Source organism: Aptenodytes forsteri, unplaced genomic scaffold (assembly GCF_000699145.1).
Source record: "Aptenodytes forsteri isolate BGI_AS27 unplaced genomic scaffold, ASM69914v1 Scaffold444, whole genome shotgun sequence".
In the NCBI taxonomy this organism is placed as follows: Eukaryota; Metazoa; Chordata; class Aves; order Sphenisciformes; family Spheniscidae; genus Aptenodytes; species Aptenodytes forsteri.
This window is the reverse complement of record NW_008794178.1, coordinates 259,934-282,612: the sequence shown is the minus strand read 5'-3', so window position 1 is coordinate 282,612 and position 22,679 is coordinate 259,934. Positions and strand designations below refer to the sequence as shown.

Here is a 22,679-nt window from a genome sequence, read left to right as displayed (position 1 = left end):
GCGCCGGGGCTTTGCCGCGCCGCCAAAATTCATGGGGTTTATTCACCTGGAGGACCCTTTCGTGCCTGGGAAAGCACCCAGCCCGGCATCTGGTTACGACCCAGCCCTCGGTGATTTTTTTTTTGTTTTCCTCCTGGAAATTTGATCCAGCACCTAAAATTAATCCCAGGAAGCAGCAGGTATTCGCTTGGGAGGATATAGTGAATAGCGGCGTCTAGGGCTTGGCACCTCCGGGGAACGCGGGAGTACAACTGCTGCAGCGACGCTGGCCAAAACCCACAAAGCCACCCCAAAAATCGGCCCCTATTTCTTGCAAGACACAGTTCAACGGGTGCCCAGAGCAGATCCGTACCTCCCCGAACCAGCTTTTATGATGGGAAAACACTCAGAGCTGCAATTCCTGCTGTACACCCATCAAACCTCCACCGTGATTTCAGCCACACTGGATCCGAATCGGGCCCACAGCTGCAGAATTAGCTCAGCATTAGCTCGCTGGTGATAATATAGGATAATTTTACGTACCCAGGAGCCTACTTTTCCGTGGGTAATCGGACAGGACGGACCAGCCGCACTGATTTATCGCTCCTTTAATTTGAGGTGCACAGAGCCCTTCACACCCCAACTTTGATTCAGCAGTAAAACCTCGCCTGGCGATGCTTTTCCAAACCAAAAATCCCGCTCTGGCTTTAGGTACAATAAAAAAGGTGATAAAAGGGGGGACGGGGGAACGTGATGCCGCCCGGGGTTTGCAATCCGGCTGGGCAGCGGGACTTAGCCTTATTTAAGGCTCCAACACATTAACCATCCACTGTCGTGGTCCTTCTGAATATGCGATCCCCCCCAGCCTGTCCCTGGGGTTTCATGGCACAGGCTGGTCCCCGTCCCCCTCCCCCCCAAAAAAAAAGAGGAGACTGGGGTGCACATCCCATGGGATTAGATGCTCCGTTCCTGTTCAAGAAACCCCCTGGTCTGGGAGACTTTTCTCCTTCCAAATATCATTTTTTTCTGCTTCCCCACTGCTGGGGAGCAGCGGAAGCTGATACAGTTCCCCCACGCCGCCCCCTTATATTTTTGGGGTAAGCTTTGGAGCTCGGTGCCCTGAGCGAGCGCTCAACCCAACCCCACGCAGGCTCCCAAATTGCTTTGACACGGGAAAAGCAAAGCCGAAAAAAAATGGAGCCTTTCTTCCCCTCCCGCTCCCCCCCGCCGCGGACGCCAAAGAGCGATGGAAATAACCTACCTGGAATCGTTTCCATTTTTTCCCCCGTTTCTTCCCGGCTAAACCAAACTTTCACCGCACGGCACAAAAAAAAAAAACAAACCCCCAAACCCCCAAACTTCCTCCTTTATCCACTCAGGCTTGTTAAATTCCCAAGGCTTAAGGAGCAGATTATAGAGAATATAAAGCACTTTCCTCTCCCTTCGGCTCTCATGACGGGAAGTTACCAAATCAAACGGGATGCGTGTAGGAGAGGTGAGCGCGTTGGGTGGCAGCGGGATGGAGTGAGCGAGAAAGGGGAGGGAGGGAGGGAGGGAGGGAGAGGCGGGAGGACAGAAATTAAAGGTTTGGGGTTATTTTGTGGAGAGTTTTTGTTTCCCATTCAGAGCGAGGTGGGAAAATCCTCTCCAAGCTCAGGGCAGAGATTTTTTTTGGGGGAAAAAACATCCAAATGAGGGAGATTTTCTCAGGAGAAGCAGGGCTGCTGCAGAGTTGAGGCTTTTTGGGGTGTTTTTCCTCCATAAAATTACTTTGCCCCCCCCCAAAACCAGCCCAGTGTTATATCCCGGTGGCATTTACCTCCTGCGGAAAGGAGGGGACGTGGGCCCGCTTGCGCCGCCGCCGAAGGCACGTGAAGGAGCTGCGAGCAAAGCCCGCTGCAAATAAAAAACCCTCTCCTCGTGCAAAAAAAAAAACCTGGAAAACTTTCCTCTCTGTAAGGAAAAGCAAAACCGAGCCCCTGCCCGCTCTGCTGAGCCGCGACGTGGTCTGCTCGACGTAAACCCAAATGCAAATTTCTACCAGGGGGACGGGTAGGGGAAAAAAAACCCCACCAAGAGACCGACAGCTGCTTTGCTGTGCAAGATGTTAATCTTCGCCAAGGAGATTGAATGAGACCAGGCAAAGCCCTGGGCAAAAGCCTGTCGGGAACAAGGTGTGATGCCCGGAGGATGTCTGCACCCCCGGGACCCTGCTGTACCCCGATTTCCTCGTTAGCAACCTCCCGAGGGCAAGGACAACCTCTTTTTAGCCCACCCATCACCTAAGCAGCCTCAAATCCCACTTCACACCCCGTGCCTGGCTCTCAGAGACATCCACAGGGAAAAATAAACCTGGAAAGTGTCAGGAAAAGCAGTGCCAAGTACAAACACCGGACCAAGCAACGCGGCTAGGTGCACAGGGGCGATTTAATCCTGGATTAAATGATGCTGCAAAACCCCTCCTGCTTTTTCGGGAAGCCCGAGGGTGACTCACTGGTCCTGCTGGCATTGTCGTTGCCGCTCTCGTAGCAGCCGTGGCCGCCGTCGTCGGTGTCGGAGCGATCCTGGCGCTCGTAGTGCCGCTCGCTCTCGCTCGTCCTGTCCCGGCTGGAGACAGATCTTCGCCGACGCCGTTTCCTTCGGTAGCCCCGGGGCACCGGCACCCCGATGTAGATGGAGTGGTAATCTATAGGGGGGGTGGGGGTGGGGGGAAAAGCTTTAGAGAGCAGATCTGGGTGTTTCTCACTTGCAAAAAAAAAGCCAGGGAGATATTTGCCGCCTTCCCACCGGGCTTAAAACATCCACCGGAGCTTTTCCCATGTCCGTGCATGGGATGTGCCGAGCCGAGCGCTGGGAGATCTGATGCATCAGCCAGCAGGGAAGACCCCGCTGCCATTTGGGGCATCCCCGGGGTTTCGCTCACCTTCCTCATCGTCGTATCTCCTCCTCGAGCTGCTGAGCCCCCTCTCGCTCATCCCATCCTCATCCTCCAGCATGGTCCCGCCGCTCGGAGAGAGCTGAGCCACGGGGAGGAGAAAGGAGAGAGATTTTAAAGGGTGCTGGGCAGGGGAACAGCCTCTTTGCACGCCTGCCGGGTGCTCCCTGCTATGGTGGCCCTGGTAAAATCACAGGGTCCTTCCCGGATGGGGCAAGTACGCACCGGGGAGCCGGGACCTTCCCTGCGGATGCACCGGGGACCCTCCGGCACCTCCTGCAAGCACCCGCGTCTCGCCTCGGCGAGCTCTCAGCCCTGCCTCGCTCTGCGCCAGCCCTGCCCGGGCTCCACCTCCGCTCTCCCCATATTTAAGAAAATCTGGATAAATTTCACCGGGGTTACGTCTCCAGTCTCTTATTTCTACCGCTCAAAGGAGGGCGTGAGGGAAGCATAAGAGATTTGCCGGTACGATTACGGACACAAGTTCAGTTAACAGGGGTTGCTTAATAAGAATAAGCACCTGTTTAATTTTCGGGGGGGGGGGACTGCACAAGGGGTTTTGCAGAAGCAGAGTTCGTTTTCCCCATCTCCTAAGCACAGATTTTTACACCATACCCAGGCTGCCTTCCACATATGGGGGGGGGACCTGCACAGGTAAAAGGGGTTTTGCAGAAGCAGAGTTCGTTTTCCCCATCTCCTAAGCACAGATTTTTACACCATACCCAGGCTGCCGCTTCCACATATCTTCCTTCAAACCTGCTGTTTTATGCCCCATACGAGTTTCTTTGGATTTTGCCATGGATGCTAATTAATCTCCTAATTATCTGACCTCCAGTGATTGCCTTTCACACTTGACTTGGGTGGGAGAACGGTTACTATTCGTGGCAGCCCGGTCGATGCCTCCCAAAGTCACTTTGAGAGCAGTCGGAGAGCCAGCCTCTCCGCGTCCCCCCGTTCCGGCTGCTTGCACTCACAGCAATATCATATCATTATCCATCTATTTTAGGGAAGAAAAATCTCAATTCAAGCCAAATAGATTAAAAATATAAAGCGAACGGGGTGTGCACCTAAACAGCTGGAAGGGTCCAGGCCTGGCCAGGTCAGCTCTGCTTGGGTTGCCGAATTACTGACCCATTTTCCCCCAAGGCAAAGACCGATACGGGCTCCAGCCTTAACCCAGTTGTTATTTGAAGCCACCTCTTGATTTAACAGATTTGGGACTTTTTTTTGACCACATTAACCCAACACTTTTATGCACAGGTGCAGGAACCAATTTATTTTAGGGGCAAACACTTCTGGATGGACAACCGTGCCCCAAACCGGGGCGTATTAAGGGATAACATCAGCCACAAGCCTTGGCTTCCTGGGAAAAACATTATGGGGCTAATTCTGAGGGTTTTAGGAAGCTGGTGCTGGCAGGAGAAACAGCAAAATACCCACCCAGCTACAGGCATAAATATTTTCGCTCTAAAATGAGCCGGTACCTTCTAACAGATGAAGTGTCACAAACCCCCCAAGGGATTTCCCCACGAGCTTCAGCACGAGCTCGGGGTCCCCAGATGATGGATGGGGATACGCAACCCTTCGGCTGGGTCAATATTGGGAAGAAATACGATATTTTTGCAATCGAGCTTGGCTGGTGAGAGCTCTACCACAGCTCTGTTGGGCAGCAAAAATAACCCATCTTCTCATAAACCCAGGCTTTGTTAGATCCACTGATAAATGAAAGGTCCTGACTGATTACGGCTGATTTATGAGAGTCATATAGCCTGGGACTTTTTCCCTCTCATATTTTACATATAAAGCTTCTTCCCCTCCAAATCCTTGCATACAAACACAAGCATGACGCAGACTAGAATTGTTGGAAAACGCGACCGTAAGCACACTAGAAATAAGGGGAGGAAAAGAAGAGCGCCGTTACCTTTGCCGCTTAAACCCCACTACCCCCACCCAGCTCTCAGTTCCACAAAAACAAGTTTTACCATTAATAAACTCACCTTGAGCTCCCCCCAAAACGCTCAGAAATCGAAGGACGGGGCCGCAGAGTAAAGTCACGGGCGCTGGTGGGTGCGGGAGCCCAGACTGCCTTGAGATAAAGCTGCTCTTGCAACCATCGTATCGACGCCTACTGCCAACCGCTCTGTAGCTCCCAGGTTAAAATGTATTTTGGGCAACGCTGATCGACTTTGGGAGCAGAAAGGCATCACGGGATGCAAACAGACCTCCGGAGAGGATGGGACATTCAAGCCAGCAGAGACCTGGTCTTGCGCAGTGATGGTCTCTAGATATCAGAGCACCGGGACGTAGGAAAATTCAAGTTGTCCATCCCCAGCTTGCAGAATCTGCATCTTCTGGGGTCGTTGGGCGGGGGGGTTTTTTTTGCATCAGTTTTGGCTCGATCGCTAGGGATTTGGGAGGGCAAGTGCTTTTATTTTTTCGCTCTGTGCAATGTCATGTACATCTGATCTTAAGGAGCGGAAGGAAATTCTTCAGGGAGGCGCAGAGAAGCATCACCATCAGCGAGAAAGCTCCTAAAACCCCTGGGGATGACAGGATCAGCCCCTGGGCCATCAGATACAGTTTGGGGGCAGGGTTTGATGAGGGTCGCACATCGAATTATTTTACAATTTCCACGTTTTGCTTTTAACGTGTTGAACGTCCCTAAATTTGATTTCGTGAAAAGCAAGCTCTCGGTCACATGAGCATGCCCACTTTGCTTCCCGAGCTGTCCGCTTCTATTTAACGCCTGGCTTGCTCGCCCCCGCTTAGCCTTTTAACAGGGGTATCAATAAATCCGCATCAAAGCGGCGCCCGGCACTTCGTCACGGCCGGCCTCGTCGTTACGCAAAAAACCGAGGAAATCAGACTTTGTGCTTTAAGGTCATCCGATAACGGGGCTTTTCTCTCGCCTCTGGGGAGATTATTCGATGGCACGATCCGGAGTCTCAGCAGAAGCAAAGCAAAACCTGTTTGATACTTTATCACTGCTCCCATTTTCTTCCCAGCTCCTGTTTTACTCGATTTGCTCTTCCATGTGTGGCAGGGTCAGGTCTGGAGCAAGGCAGCAGCGATTTCAAGATGCAAAATTTAGGGTGAATTAGGGAATATTATTGGCATCCCCTTTATTTAGAGTTACGAGTCATGTTTGTAAGCGGGGAGAAAAGCTTTTGCAAAGTGCACTTACGATTTCATGCTCTCGCTTAAATCTACCTTTCCCGTTTTCCAGGCATTTGTCGACCAACTGCCCGTGGGAACAGGGGAGCCGGGTGCCCAAGCTGATGCACGAGTCGACTTCTCCCCATCTCCCATCGCTCACCGCCTGCCGAAAAACAGTGTTAGTCCAGGCGTGAAAACCCGCCTGCATCCGACCCGTTCAAGGCTGCCTGTGCCGGGGTCCAGCATCAGCGCGCTCTGCCCAGCCAGGAAAATGGTATAAAGGTGTTGGTGGCTGCTTGTCCTGTAACAAAAACAATAGAAATGAACTTACTTTCTCCAAATACGTGGAAATACAAAGAGCGGGTTGAATTTATCAGCTTGTATTTCTTAAGGTTTTGCCAAACACCTCCTGGAGAGAGGGGGAAGAAGGAAGAAAAGCAAAACCCCCGGAGCTCATGAACTGCTCGGGTGAAGGCAGCCACCCTGTTATTCCTTAAATGCTCGTGCTCACCCGATTTCCCTGGGCTGCAGGTTTTACCTTCTCCACTTGCCACACCCCACCCCACCCCCCCAAATTTTGGCCATACTGTTTTACAAAAATTCAATAACCCCGACTGCTCAGCTCTTGTGGTTCACAGCTCCATTTTCAATGTGATTTGGGGAAAAAAAAAAAGGGTTCAGAAAGTGTTTTTTTCAGGCCTGTGCTGGGGATCGCTTCTGGTTTAGTTAAAAAATAAAGCCTGGAAACAGTCAGAAGAGGGAGACAGAGCCCGGCAGTCGCACACCAGCTCTCACCCACCTTTCCCTGCTTGGTCATCCAAATAAACGAAGCCAGCCTCCGGCTTCCAAAATACCCTTATTAATAAAAAGCGTCACTAATAAACCCAGCGTTTCCTCCGCCGAGCGGTGCTCCGGACACATTGCTCTTTTGAAAAACAGACATTTTTTTCCCCTTTGCATTTCACTTTTGAGATGATTCCTCTTGCTTGATAGATGCAGCAACTACAGCCGCCCCGGGGTACCCGAAGGATTTTGGTACGTTTGGAGAGAAAACAGGTCCCTGATCTACGCTCCCTCCTCTGCATTTGACTTACGGCTGCTGGGGGAAGCTTTGCCATCGGTAGGTTATTGCTGAGCCCGCAGCAGAGCAGCCCGGGGAGCTTTGCAGAGGGTTTCACTGGGGTTTTTTTTGGATGAAAACACACTCATATTTTTGCAATTCATCTTGCTTGAGGTTTCCCTCTGCGAGCCCGTTTCCCAACGCGGCTCAACTTACCGGTCCAGGGTTGGATGCAACACACGCCGGCTATTTAATTCCTATATCTTGAGTGATGCGGGAGGGAATTGCCGCCTTGGTCACCAAGTTCTTGTGCTAAAAGATAAATATTATAAAAGGTAATTCCTTACCTGGTCATTAGAGGTTGGTCTCCAGCAGAGGGGAGTTACCACCATCCCCTGGGGCAGCACGTTGCCGCAATAAAGCTGTCTTTGTTTTAAAAATTGCTGGGCTCTCCTTTTCTTTGCCTGGGGATAAAAACTGAAGCCGTAGTTCATGAAGAAGAGCTGGAAACCTTCAGAAATGGGTTTTTTTCCCCCTGTGCAAGCCTTGCCCAAACATCCCTCTTGCTCCAGGAGGTGCAAGTTGTGCCTCCCTGGGGGTTTGATTCCTGGAAAAGCCCTTTGGAAAGGCTCTGCAGAGCAAGCCCCTCCGTTTTTTCCTTTAGCTATGTCTTTCTGGGGCCTGGGCACACCTGGGGTCCGGGTACCTCCGGGGATCTGCCATAAAGCCACTATTTTTCAGGAGATCAGGCTAAATATAACTATAAAGATACCCCAAAGTGCAATGACGACGGTGCCGCTTCCCTCCCCGACGGCCCGGCCGGCGTGCAGGGAGTGGAAGCGACTTTGCAAAACGCCACAGAAGTCACATTTATTGCGTAAAAAAAAAAAAACAAACCCACCCAAAACCCCAAACCCAATAAGGAGATGTACAAATGCTTCAAAACGCCAAGGCAGTAAAAGGACCCCGGGGAGCTCGCGTGCCCGCACAGTGCATTGCATTTTTTATAACCTTCCAGTGTTACTTTACAGTTTCCCCCGACCCTGAGAAGATAAACCGCATTATTTCCACACTCAACATCCGCCACCTCCCTAAGAGCTTTGCTCCAAGCTGCCTTTCAGTCCTCCACCTTCTCACACTTTGCTGTGGCAGATGGCGCCTTCCTCCTCCTCCTCCTCGTCTTCCTCCTCCTCCGCATTGACGGGAATGTAGCCCCCTTCCCTGGGCAAGCACCAGCACCAGCCCGCGCCGCTCAGATCCACCGCCCCGAAGCTGAAATCCCGCATCTCCAGGATCTTGAAGTCAACGGTGTCCAGCTTGGAGTAGATCTCGTTGAGCTTTTGCCAATACAGCCAAGCCATCACGAGGCCGATCACCTGCAAAACATGAGTGTTAAGGCCACGACAGTCATGCAAACCCTTCCTGAAGGTCTTCTCGTGCAAGGGATGCTGTCACCCGAGCTTTCAAACCTGGCCACGAGACAAGAGAGGACAAGATCCAGTAAAATCTTCTGCCAAAGCAACAGGCTCGTTGTTAAACTCCTTAATTGCCACATCCACCTCACGACTTCCCACATCAGCCCTGACAGCGGGACGCGGATCAGTCGGACATCGCCACGAGCATCGCAAAGAGAGCGGCAGAGGTCCAGGCTTAACTAAAATTAAGATATTGCTGCAAGCGTGGTACCACCCAGGTCATTTCCCATTTCCCTGCTGGCTGTCAGGGAATTAAAAAACACGCTTGAAATCTTTAGGAGAAGGGGAAAAAAAAAAAAAAGCATTTTCATCAGCGCGAAACTTCAAGCACATGGCTCTGGTTTCACCTGACGTTTCCTTTGAGGTGCTACACTGCGGTGCCTACGAACGAGATGCCAGTGAGGGCGCGGATTAGGCGATAAGCCGGCGCGAGGAGCTATTTGCAGGCCAGACGCCGATGAGGGGCACGGTGGCAATCAGAGCATTTTCAGCACAAGCTGCAGATTTTGCCTACCCACCTTGACTGCTGATCCTTCGAAATAAGGTTTATTCCCTGTAAGCCCCAGATGCTTCGGGATATTGCAGGGGTCGGCAGCGGGATACAGTGCCGCTTTAGAGATGTTTTCAAAGCATGAGAGGGGACGGAGAAGGACGAGACCATCTTGAGCCTCAGGGCTTTTCCTCTCAATTTCGAGGCTAGTGGTTAACATGTTTTTCTACATAACCGTTCCTTGCAGCAAAGAGTCAATAAATAACCCAGTTGCACCTGTACCATCCATCAGCTGGAATCTCCTGTACAATTGAGGCGTATCGGTTTTGAGGCTGAAAAACGTTATTCATCATTTTTCTGGGTCCTAACCGATCCATTAAACAGGCTGGAAAGTGGGAACATTACGAGAAAGATAAATGGGGACAAGAGCAAAGGGTTGTAACGCATCTTAAATTAGGGACCATTTTATCCCACGGTGGAAAGGGAAAAGCGTTTGCCCAGAGGAGGCTGCAGAAAAATGGAGGCAAAAGCTCCACAGGGGAAAAAGCAAATCAGACAAGCGTCACCCAGCGAGCTGAAAGCAAACATGCAAACACAAACGTCACCGGGGTCTATTAATTTGCCTTTCAGAGATGGAGAAATACCCCGCCATCCGCACGAGCGGCTTGTGCCTTGCACAGAAGCAGCCCCAAAACAGCTCAATGTTTATTTTGCCCTTCCCAAATCCACCTGGAGGTGGATCCCAAGGGGACCCCCCGGGATCGACAGCTCTTCCCGCAACGAGTCAGAAGAAGCGGAAGACCACGTCCTTTGAGATGCTCTCCCAACACCGAGAGTCCTTCCTTGAAGTCCTCAGTTGGAGCTTGCCTCGTTCCCACTTTCCTAAATGTGCCCACCGATCCTCAAAGAGCATCCTGCTTATTTGACGTTCCACCTAATTACCGATAACAGGATTAATCACCGAAAGAACAGACGAGGTGCCGGAGGCTGCTGCGTGGTTACGGCTACCAGGGCTTTCCCGACTGCGGGAATTACAGAAATGCTGGATTCGTGCCATTAGGGTTCTTTGCCGGGAAAGACGACTGCAGCTGCTGAAAAAAAACCTGAAGTCTGGGAACATCTCGGCATCTCCTTTTGTTATCCAAACGGCCTGAAATCAGGTTATCTTACAGCCCCGGTAACTTTTGTGTATGTATCTGCGTAGGTCCCCCCTGCCCTCGAAACAGACACTGCTGCGCTGCATGTTATATATCCGTCTCAGCAGGCAACTCCTTCCCAAATGCTCTACGAAATTATTTCAGCCCGCGTACAGAGACTGCATTCATCTCCGACTCAAACTGTGCAAGGTGCGTTCGCTCCCCGAGAACACGCGCAGGACCAAAATTGGGCTGCGCAACCTCGCGGTCACCTGGGATGGAGCTTGCTTTCGGTGGCGAAGCAAAAATAACAAACGCAAAGACTTTGTCATGGAAACGCCAGCCGGGGTCCTGCTCTCCTACCCCGTATCTGTCCCCTCTTTTGTCCCCAAAAGCTGCAGAAACCTCCAGGCAGGGATGCAGGAGGCCAAGGCTGGTTGGACGATGCTTGGAGATGGCTCCGTCTCTCCATGAACTCTAGGGAGAGCCCAGAGCAACCGCTCTCGCACGGATCCGGGTAATAAGATTGTGCTAATCCATATTCAACAGCAGAGCCTTTAAGGATTTAAAAAGTTTTAAAATAATATTTAAAAGTATGTCAAGCTTTGGCATTATTTACTTCTATTAGCGTGTCATCACTGGGCAGATTAAAATCCCGCTGCTGATAAGTGGGAAAGCAAACCCCTTTGAAATGACAAATTCTAACGCAAATGTGTCATTTTTTCCTCCCTAAACCAAACAGCAATTCAGAAAAGATTTGCGTTTACAATAAATTTAATGCAAATGGATCCAATTCTGCAAAACCAGCCAGGTTCGGGGACATCATCCCTCCTGCTGCTCTCCTCCTGACGGCGACGCGACGTCCGAGGTACCGCAGGATGCGGCATCCTGGTTAAACTGGGGATTTCTTGAATGGGATAAAATTACCCCAAGTCCTCAATCAGCAGCCTACATCCCACAGCCTTTGCTCTCCCCTGAGTTATGAACCAACTTCTATTCCAGCTCGCCTCTAAATATCCTCTTTCACTTAATGAAAACAGAAAAAACTGTCAGGAATATAGATGCATTCAATATCCCCGGCACCAAGGGCACCATGTTTCCAGAAGTAAAGAGCCTTCTAACGTGAGCGCTGATTTTATTGCATTGCAATATGAAGGAAGGCGTTATTGCAGAGGAGCATGTTAACAAAACGTATCGAGTAGGAGGCTAAAAAAAATTAAAAAGCCGCTTTTCTCCCTGACTTCCCCCTCTCGCGATGGTAATCGCCACCGAGCGAGGGGAGAACTGCTTGGGAGTTACTGCTTGTGGGTCATTTAAAGCTAGAAAATTGCCTGTTCTTCCCGGCTGGCGGTCAGCGAAGTACAGAAACCACCGCTGCCTCGGGAGGTCTCTAGTCTGCCGCTTTCTGAGCTTTTTGCTGGGGGATTTAAATGCACAGGGTTTGCACGGGGGTACGAGATCATCGAGTAGCTGCTCTTACAGCATGCAAGAGCAGTCGCATGCATAAAATAAAGCCAAAGACCTTTGCATATGGAGGGAATCAATAAAGCATGCAGACCCACTGGAAAATCACAATAAGATTTTATATATCTCTCTCTATATATATATCATTTTTGCAATGATATTGCAATAGCAATATACATATTGCAATTTGCACTGATAATGCTGTTTGTAATTTGGTGGAACCCTAAGTCAGGGACCCCCTGCAGTGACAGCTATGGAAAAAAACCACCCTGCACATGACTATTTGAGAATTACTGCCTCGCTTCCCGGCCGGACACTGCAGGAGGGAGCGTGCAAAGGCTTGCACAGGCGTATCCTTCCTGCATCCTTCCCTTCGCACGCGTTTTCCTCCCCGCTGGGGCACGCTGCCCGCCTCGCCCTCTGCTCCCCGGCCACCTCGAGCACGAATCAAGACGGGAAACTTCGCAAAACCAAAGCATCACCGTCAGAAGCAATGATAATCACTATGGCCATGCAGATACCTGGATTATTATGCTTTAACCCACGAAGCACACGACGTTGCACCAGGAAGGAGATATCCTGTTGCTTTTTTTTTTTAAGAAAAGATAAATATCTAAACGCACAGCAAAACAGAATGGGGGGGCAGATGTCTGCTGCCATTTCCCACCTTTCCAGCTCCTCCCAGTAGCAGCTCGGTGGCCTCGAGCCGATCCAAACTGGCATTTCGCACTGAAGACCAACTGCAGCTGAAGACCTCTATTCTCCATCTCTCGGCAGCGCCTTGGGACTCCCCTTGAAAGCCACGGCTCAAATCTGCCCCAAACCCACCCAAATTTAGGGTAAGGAACTTCTGCGTCTTCGTTTTCAACCAGCAAACGGGTGAGCAGCACGTCTGCTGTCAGTGAGGGCCAGCCATAAATTCTCCCACCCAACCCACCCAAGCAGCTATAGGAAATTTATGTCCATCAGAGAGAAAAAAAAAAAATAATAAGCGCTCCAAAGCACAAATCCTCAGGGATTTTGTCTCAGACTCCCAGGGGCTGTACGATGCTTACGAGCCACCCAGGAGGAAGGGGAAATAAAACCCATTCATCACTTGCAGCTTTTCAAATCCTCCCACGCCGCTTAATCAAACCCCTCGTTTGTATTTCTCCTGTCCCCGCGAGTCCCTGGGGACCTCCCTGCCCCAGCGAAACCTTGCGGGGACACGCAGCCAGGCAAGGGCAGTCTGATTATTTTTCTGTTTTAAGCCCCAATTATAAACGCTCATTTAATCCCAGAAGGTTCCCGTGGATGTCTGCAAGTCCCTGCCACTGGAAGACCCTTGAGTTTTCTCTACGCAAAACAGCAAAAGCTCAAAAAGCAAATTAAAACCCCGTTATTTTGGTCCTGAACTTGCAATTATTTCTAGCCAACTTAGAACAGTGACACTGATTACAACTGGGTGCTGTATCGTGCTTAAGCGACGGGTGCTGGCCTGTCTGGCTGAGCAAGGACACCATCCTGTTGCTGCTCCCAACTCATCGCTCCAGAAATTAAATAGTTATTGCCCCTGACACAGCAAATGTCTCGCTTCATCCACTGCTGTTACGCCAAGGCATGAAGAGTCATCTTTATATCGCAAGAGATATCCAGAAGAGATTGGAAATACGTGGTCCGGTGGTTTTGGCGCCTGTTCTCCACTCTTTTTGTGGTGGCAGCGAAGCATCCTGGTTCTCCAGTGCGATCCGTCTCAGATAAACCCTAATATTGCACTTCTTGGGACCAACGCTCGCTCTCTCCTTCAAAGCCCAAAGCTCTCTTTCCCCTTTGAGGGGACAGCAGCCAACGAAGACTTTTTTAAACCATTTCAAGCAAGAGAGCATCGGTCCCAATTACCAATTTCCTACCAACATCACAAGACAAAAATTAGACTAATACGAAAGTTTGGGATACTTTAACGCAACTAATGGTTATTCCTTCTCTTCCAGCACTTGAGGAAGTTAAATATATACAAGTATTTGAGGCTACGCTCCAATTTCTGTGGTTCTGGTGCAGCACAGAGCCTTCTGCTTGACACAAGCCACGTATTTCTGTCTCCCGCGTAGGTGCCGTAAGATTTATTACGAGGCTCTTCGGTGCTCAGCTCCATCCTTGCCAAAGCTCCGGCTTTGCTCAATGTCTCGTAGCGGCTCCGCTTGTTCTTTTGGATTAAACGGTTTTGCATTAGGAATAGGTCTCAACGGGGCTGATATGGCCGGGATCTAATTGCAATATCCTCCTCACCGGGAAATGCTCGTTGATTGATGGCTCGTCTGGCAAAAGGAAGCACGCTCGGAGTCAGGAACGTTTTTGGAAGCAAAGAAGGAAAGGGCTCAAACGCTCATTTTCACATTATTATACAACAAGAAAAAGGTCTGGAAAACCACAGCTGCTTTCCCTTAGGGGCGTGCATGTGCATGTGATCGGTGGCTTGATTCAGGGTGGAAAGGTTGCATTTTGGGCCCTTGCGGAGCACTCGAAAGGAGCTCAGCTCCTCAAGTCACATTTTTCCTGGGCAATCAAACATGCAAGGCTCAATTTGGCTTTTGCTTAACAAGGGCAAAAATTAAGGATGCAAAATAGCAACAAAACGATGCTCAAGAGCCCTTGCAGGGCGACAGCATGATTAACCGCATCCCGCTGCATCACGGTCCCAACAAAACCAACTCTGGCCATGGAGGAAATAATCCATCAGCCCAACGAGGGTCTTCTGCAAGTAAAACTTTCTGCAAGAAAACCTTTTTCCATGCAAACGTCACCGGCTGCTACGCAAGCGTGCACCCGGCTCCAGAGCCGCTTGCCCATTTGGGCGGCTGTAAAGCTGGATCCTGCTGAACAGAAGAGTTGAATCATTTCAAGCTTTCCCAGAGCTAATCAAGTAAAAAGCAAGCATTTATCATTTATTGGCTTTTCCTTCCATAAATTGATATTTATAGAGCAGGCTCTCGTAGAGGTCATGGACTGCAGCTGGAAAAATCCCTTTTATTCCCCTTTTCTACTACATTAAGCACGCGTCAGCCACTTGAGAATATACCGCCTTCCAGCCCCTGGAGCAATAAAGATATTAAAAAGCAAACAAAACACAAATTAATCTTGCAAAGAAAAAGGGATCTTTGGCAATACAAAGCCCTTTACACAAGGAAACGTTTAACATTGCTGTCACCAAGGGATGAAGACGCCAACCTGCAAAATGCCTGTTGCAAGCCTAATGCTGCATTTTTGAGGATTGAAATAGTTGATCTTCTGGATTTACACTCTTAGGAGGGAACATCTACCTCTGCACTGACGCCCTATTACTCTGTAGCTGCTCCCAACGTAGAGCTTTGGAGACTGATGAAATATCAAAGCCAAACGGAGGCAGCAACAATTTACCGCGAGTCGGCTGCGCTGCAGAGTCGATAGATATTAACCCTTGGCAGTGACCTTTCAGAGATTTTTTTTCCGTTTTAATTGTACTCGTCCCACTTTCTGCTTCTTTAAAATGGAGAAAAAGGAGTTGAAGAGCTTTTTTATGCACTTGTTTCTACCTTATTACAGTGGCTACGTCTTCACCTCGCTAAGGAGGATGAAATACCATCAGAAAACATCCCCGGCAAAGACACGGGAATGGAAAAGTTGGAGATGCTTTTCCTGAGGTCAATATAAAAGCTGCTGAAAGAGCACCTGGGCACGGCAAAGGGGAAAGAGCAATGCACGAGGTTATTTGGCTTACTTTAACTACAAATGTGTTTTATGCACGCTGTAAATTCCTTGGATAATCTTGCTAGAGGCAGGGAAGCTAGGGATGCAGCCAGGATAAAACAAACTTACGTGCTTTGCTGCGCCTGCTGAAAGATCTGGGGTTGCTTCCTAATTAAACACAACTAGTACGAGGCCACCACGTGAATTTGCCGTTGACTGCCAGCGACTAAATTAAAACATTTTTTTGAGAGCGATACGAAATGCCTCACGGTTTGGCCTCGGTCTGCAGCTTGGCTGAGAAGAAGGGCAAGGAAACGGGATTGTTACTGGAGAATGAAACATAGGGGAAAAAAAAAAAAGAGAATGAAAGGTTCTCTGCGAAGGCAGAAAAATAATTGAGTTGCTGCATTTATGCTTCGCTCTGAATGAAGTAAGACAAATGAACACCACCACTTCCCCACTCCTAGAATGGGATTTTTTTTCCCATTGCTTGATGGCTTACTTAAAAAAGGCAGAGACGTTCATGATTTAAGAGCAAACATAAAATTACAAATTCCCTCTGCCTTGCACCGGCCGGGAGAGAGGCTGGCTGCCGTGCGGTGACATACCCAGGCAGGATTTTCCCCTGCCTCCTCACCCGTTCAATCACTTCAACACCCAACAGGACCCAGCAGATTTACAGCTTTCCCCGAACCCAATTAAGACAGACGCCCACGCGCGTGAGAAAACAAAGCCAAGCAGCCTGCCCTGTGCCCTTGGCCTCTCACATAGGTATTTGGGGAAAAGCAGAGAAAACTAAAAATTCAATAACTTCCCGCGTGATGGAAAGCCAAAATTTGACGGTTTCCCACATCTGAGCATGATGGAAAGACAACACTGAGAGCAATAATTGCCCACTCTCCGTGAGCGCTCTACGTCAGCCAAAATTTTCCTTAGCTCCTTCTTTCTGCACAAGAAGAGCCGGTTGCTTACCCCGAATCCAAGCACAAATCTCGGGCACTCGGATGATGAACATCAGCCGAGCTCCGATCCCCAACCTTTGAGCCCTCGAGCTGCTCGTCCTCACAGACAAGGCTGAAGTTTGATCCTAAGGAAGAGCAACACTTTGAGGAAAATTGGGCAAAACCCAAAGCTGGACTCGGGACGTGGATCACGGTCCCAACCTTCTCCCCAGCATCCTGCAAGTGTTCCACCAAGGCGGCTTGCAGCTCCACGGCGAGGCACATGTCCTGTGCGGGACATGACAAATACCCAAGGGCCAAAGATGGGACAGGTCAATACTTTCACTCTTCCCAAAGTTCAAGGCACCGTCACCTCCCCACATCAACGGCGCCAACCCCTTCCCCCCTTGGATCGGCAATTTAAGGACAATATTCTCACCCCAGCTTTCTGCTGGCAGCTGCTGGGGATGAAGCTGTTTCCGGGCTGACGGCTCCTGGCAACACAGATGGCCGTTTATAACTTAATTCCCTCCAAAACTTGACAGAATCAAATCCAATTTATATTTAAAACCTGGAAATCGTGAGCAGATGGGAAGAATGAGGTTCTTCATCTGAAGAGCATTTAATGGCATGCCAGAAAAATCACAACGCTTGCTCAAAAGCACTTGATATTCATCAAGGCTCAGCAATCCTTGTTGCCATCTCTGGTTTTTCTCCCCATCCTTCCCAATTAAGAGCACCATGTTGGCAGGTTAATGGGTAACGCAACAGGCGGCTCCTGTAATGGGCTCTCAACATCCTGCGAGGCAGATGGAAGCGGTCGCCTCTATTACTGCACTTTCTCACCCCATTTCTGTGCCCGTTACATTTCCTGGTGGTAGCACAGCAGAAGTCCATTGCTCATCTGCATGTTTTGGAGGAAGCACTTTAGAAACGTGGAGCATCACAGCTAGGATTGGGCACAAACTGCTCCCTCATCTTGGTTTTACATTTGGACCATCTGAGAGCTCAAGAGGAAAGTCCAGCCTTTGAAAAATCAGCTCAACGCACCACACAGTTCCCCGACAGCTTCTGCTTTATTCAACCACTATCCTACCTTTCACCACAAGCGAAGCACATAAAAAAATAAAATTATTTCATTCCCATTTAGATAAAACGCCATATATCTGGAAAGCATCACCAAACACCTCCAGCGGCAAACCCAACGTTACAGCCAATGAGATAAAAAGAAAGCTTTCGCTTGTGAGCCTCGAAAGGAATCAAAAAAGAGGATCAAATCAACCCTAAATCATGAAAGCTTTGTCAAAAATAATTCTGGAAAGATCTAAGAGATGTTCACCTCCTTGCTAGCACAGTGCCAACAGTGTTGCAAAGCTGCAACCCAAAATTTCTCTCCATATCGAGCATCTGTGATGGAGAGCTTAATTACCTGTGCTAGAAAGTTGCTCAGATCCTCAGGCATCGCTAATGGGAAATGGATTTCATGATGCATGGCAAATCCTGCTAAATTTATGATTATGGTTTATTTTGGTTAATATTTATGCTCTATTTAGAGAGAGCTGTAAAAACAAATGTAAAAGGATTCGCTGTGCTAACATATGCATGCCTTGCTTTTAGATGCTATTACTTGATCAATAATTAGATTTCAGGAGTACGTTACAAGACACCCGGCACCGCAGTCGTAAACTGTTAATTTTGCTAAGGATGCTCTAGAAAGCGCTGTGACTTTTCCCACCCAAGATCTCAGGTGTAAACGGAGAGGAAAAAAAATAACTAAAAATTAATTATTTTCCTCCTCCAGCACAGCGAAAGAAGCTGAGAGGACGCCGACCGGATCCGCCACGTACCTGTGGAAGCAGCAGGGAGCAAACGATGCCCAAAGTGGCCTCGAAGTTGTCTTTGAGCCAGAGCCCGACGGCATGAATGCAGCCTCGCACATGGATGACGTTGAGCAGCTCCAGGCGCTGGAAGCAGAGTGAGGAGAAGCATCGCGGTTTTCAATGAGATGTTGAGTTTGGGGGGAGATGTTATTTCTTGCGTTGGCTCCTTCTTGCAAGCCAAAGGAGAAGTGTTGCATGAGAAGCGTTTGGGAATTGCTTTCTTGGATTGGACCTTTCCCTGGGCTTTCTTGCCAAAAAAAGGTCCCTGGGAGCTACGGACCATATGCACGGAGATACTGCAGCTCTCTGCTGCGATACAGCCCCGCGGTCACCCCCGAAGGCCTCAAAATCAGCTTCTCTCCTACCACCAAGCCTCAAAACACGACTCAGGACCAGCATTTCCCCAGGCTGATCCAGGAGAGACCTCGTTGCTCTCAAAAAGGCCACGCCAAAGCTTGCAGGGACTACCCAAACGCGTCACGAGCCCGCCCGTGCTCTGCGAGCCTGAGCAACACCCTGGGACGCTAGGGAAAAGCAAGAAAAATGAATTTATATACAGCTGCAGGAACAGCCATCCTTGGTGAGGAAGAGCTTACCTGCAGATAACCAGTTCGTTTTAGGGGGTTTGGGGAAGGAGAAGCAAATCTTGTACGTACAAAGGAAAAAGCCAACGTTACCTCTTTATCGAGCGTCCTGTATCCACACAGGGTGTTAATGACTTCTCCGGGGACCTGCGAACAGAGAATTGGTGAACAGACTTAGCTCGGAGAAAGCCAAAGGGGAAATATGAGAAATAAGAATAAAAAAATAAAGAAATAGAAGAGCTCGCCCCGTTGCCTCGACCGTTCAGCGTAGCACCTACCCTCAAACCTCGCTTTGCTACTGCGGGCTCCTTTTTGCCCAAACGCAATGCTGAAACCGCGCACGTTGGCAATAAGTTGTTGGGTTTTTTAATTATTATTATTGTTTTTTAAAACCACTTTTCTCTCTGGTTTCTGCTGTTTCGGAGGATGCCCAGGTCGCCCCCAACGCTCTTCCAGTGATTTGAGCTGGGACCACCTCCACATCACGTGAACATTTAGCAAAGCAGCTCTTTCAAAACGTTGCCTTGATTTTCTCCTAGTTTAATTCCGGCCACCTTTTCTAACACCTTCAGTTGTGTCTCTCCTTCATAATAAAGGGAATTCCACAGGGATTAAACGTATTGGGTTCTCCAGAAATCAAGCGGGAATTTCCCCAAAGCCTCCTAGCACTTTGGGGAGAACCGTAAGGATTTTAGACATCCCCAAGGCTTAGATCTTTGTTGGCCAACAAAAATCCTTCGAGAGCTACAGCTAATGAGAGAAATCCCTGCCAAACGCTGCCATTCAGGACCTTTATCAAATAAAATCAAAACCTAATTCCTCTGCTTCTGGTCAGGATGGAAAAGCGGTACATTTTGGGTTACAAAACGGATTCTTGCTCATCCCCAAAAAAGCAAAGCCGGAGAGTAGCTCCGGCGCATCCTGAGCTACTTGGGTACTTTGCACCTCTCAGGATTGATCTTCTGATGGGGTTTTTTTTGGCTTGTTTCATGGATCAAACAGCAGCTTCCATAATACCGTGTATTTCTAAAGGGGCCTTGTGCCCATAAAATAATAACGTGCTGAAATTATTACGCTTTCAGAAAGATGGCTTTGACAACCAGTAAAAGCTCCTGGACAACAAAACAAAAACATCCCATGCTTCGGAGGCACAGAGATGAAAAAGAGAAATGTGCACATTTAGGTGTAAATTATGCTTTCCTCCAAGACACAGCATAAAAGAAACGTGCACCTCCGGACAGGCTCCAGACATAAAGCTGTAATTGGCAGGGAAATTATTCCAGCGCTACCCTACCCAAGAGCTTCTGTACCTACCACCTGACTCACAGTGCTATCAAAAATCCCAGCTCTCACCTCTTTGAGACACTATTTACAAACTGGGCATAGTTAAGGAGACTAATTAGTCCCTGCGCATATGAAAGACTTGCAGGGAAATCTGGAGATCAGCAGCAAAGCGCTCAGCAGGGTCGATGAGAGAGATCTCATCCAGGGTTGGGACCATGATATGGGAAGCCTTCAGCATACGGGGAATTTGCGATGCTCTTAAGGTAAATGCTGCCGCCTACAGTGGTATAAAGGAACCTTCACGTGACCAAGGATCCGTCTATTTGGTTTACATTAAAAAAATAAACCTTTTTTTTTTTTTTTGACAGCTTTCAGTTGTCCTTGCTTTTCAGACTCACTTTCGTTGACATCACTGGACCCTTGCCGGTGAAACACCACCGCTTTCTGTCGGGCTCATCGTTTGAACGCACCCCGGCTACGGCACAAATTCATCACCGCTTGTCTTCCTTCTTGCGTTAAATAACCAAGGGTTTCTCAATCACCTCCAGCCCGGCCCATCTCTTTGAGTAATTCCCTCAACACCTTGGATTTGGGAGAAGCGTGGAAGATAGAAGAGTGAAGTTTTAGCCTTGATCCACTTTTGTCAAGGTCTTGCATGGAAGAAAAGGTCAGAGCTGAATTGAAATTTCTAACATAAAACCAGGCAGAAGCCTTTATTCTTCCAGAATGCATTTTGATGCCTTCAGGGATCACAAAAGAGCAACACACACAGATGTTTAAAACCCACGGAGGGCAGAAGGCTGCAATTCTTGCACTTTTTCTTCAACCAACCGCTTTTCTCCCCAAAATCAGTGCCAAATGCCAGCAGTGACACTTCACAAGGGGTTCGGAAACACTGCGCTTGGCAGAGGCAGAGCTATACTGCGGCTTCCCGAGAGAAGGCACAAGTGCCTTGGAAAACCATTTAGAAAAGCACTTAGAGATGAGGATCCAGCCTCACACCCTCAAGTAGGTGGATATTTGCCCATTCCTTCTTCCTGGGAAGACTTGAAGGTCTACGACCTCAGAGATGAGACTCCTCAAAACAGCCAGAGCATCTTTGGAGGATGTCTGCTCTCATTAGCGCAACTCAGCCTGCCCTGGAAGATGCCCCAGGGGATGCAACACAAAGCTCTGGGCGGGTTTTGTAATAGAAAAAGTCTTTTCTTGGAAAACAGGATGGTTTTATGGCTGTATGTAATGAAAAGTTGAAAACACGTTGCAATCAACCCCCTAATCCATGTTTCACGCTCCTTCCTTGAGACAAGCTCGCTTTGGCACATTTCCAAATGACATCTCCTGGAACCTCTCTACTTAAATCTCAAAGGTCCTCTAAGACAAAAGGATGCTTCGCTCTCCATCTTTCATTCACGAAGGCACAAATAGAGAAGAACACACAAGAAGAGAAGGGTTTCTTGCCCTACGAACTGGTGGATTTATAACCGGTTGATAAAAAAGGTTATTCACAGCGGAGAGACCATCGTGTTCATCTCTACCCAGTGCAGAAGAATTCATACACGTGCCCGGGTGGTCCCTGGTTATCCCTCCAGCTGCAGGGCCAACGCAAGATCTTCTCTTCAGCCCTCAAGTAACATATTTTGGTGGAAAGGATTTTCAGCGGGGCTTGCACGTCACTAAGACCCAGCCAGATACGTCCAGAGTATCACACACAGGTACCTTCTTCATCCCGAGGTGCAGAGGTGCTTCTCCCACCTTCTCAGCCCGCAAGGAAAACCCCCACGACAACTTTGCAATTTCAGCAAATAGCTACGAATAGACGTGCTGGAGCTTACGGTAAATGCAATTACGGGGGGGTTCACTCTGTTCTTTAAACTAAATTTTTATTAGTTTGTCTTATGTCGCGGACAGCAGAAAACTCCCAAGGGAGCTGGCTCTCTTAATCCATTTCACGTACTATTGATATTGCGTCGGGCTGATTTCTTAACCAAAAGTGCCCTGCAGTGCCAAAAATCAAATCTACGAAGAACGAGGCTACATCTATCTACCCCGTTACTCTTCTCCCCAAGAACAGGTTTCATTTCATTTCTCATGGAGATTTAGAAGCCTTTGGTGAGGTCTCACTTCCCATAAAACTGCTCCGGCTGTCAGAGCCACATTCACGGGCTTTAATTCTTGAAAAAAACGTGGAGGATTTACTGTGGACTTTCCCTCCCAGGGGCTGGCTGCTCCAGTCCTTCGCTAAAGCATCCTCCGGACCCAGCTCATTGCAATGGGAGGCCAAAAAGTTGCCTTATTTCTTACCCTACTGTATTAATCATCTGTGATTTCTTCTATCTCCAATACTGCCTGCTGCGGTGAGGACTTTTGTTTGCCAAATTGCCACCCGAAACCGTGGGGAGCGTAAAAATACTGAAAAATGCACTTGACTCTCTCCAACACATCCTTACTCGTAATACAAAAGGACAGCACATGAATTTCTAATTCCATCTTCAGGAGCTTTAAGATTCTTAATCAACGCCCTGATTAGAGAGGACAATTATTTTTGCAGCCAATTTGCATGTCAGACTTCCACTGATAATTAAGACACCTCAGA

The 22,679-nt window shown here is 48.9% G+C and overlaps 2 protein-coding genes across 2 annotated transcripts in view; both read right to left on the bottom strand.

The window, feature by feature from the left end:
• Nucleotides 1-2,975, bottom strand: part of SLC4A5 (solute carrier family 4 member 5) — a 24,978-nt gene extending 22,003 nt beyond the window's left edge. The window contains exons 1-2 of the mRNA XM_019473528.1: nt 2,903-2,975; nt 2,474-2,665 (exon numbers count right to left, since the gene is read on the bottom strand). Of these exons, the coding sequence (XP_019329073.1) occupies nt 2,474-2,665; nt 2,903-2,975 (265 nt within the window). The remainder of the gene's footprint in view (nt 1-2,473; nt 2,666-2,902) is intronic.
• Nucleotides 2,976-7,995: 5,020 nt separating this feature from the next.
• LOC103903576 (tetraspanin-15) overlaps nt 7,996-22,679 on the bottom strand; it is a 46,365-nt gene continuing 31,681 nt past the window's right edge. Inside the window, exons 6-8 of the mRNA XM_009284810.2 lie at nt 18,896-18,949; nt 18,186-18,302; nt 7,996-8,506 (exon numbers count right to left, since the gene is read on the bottom strand). Of these exons, the coding sequence (XP_009283085.1) occupies nt 8,264-8,506; nt 18,186-18,302; nt 18,896-18,949 (414 nt within the window). The 3' untranslated portion in view covers nt 7,996-8,263. The remainder of the gene's footprint in view (nt 8,507-18,185; nt 18,303-18,895; nt 18,950-22,679) is intronic.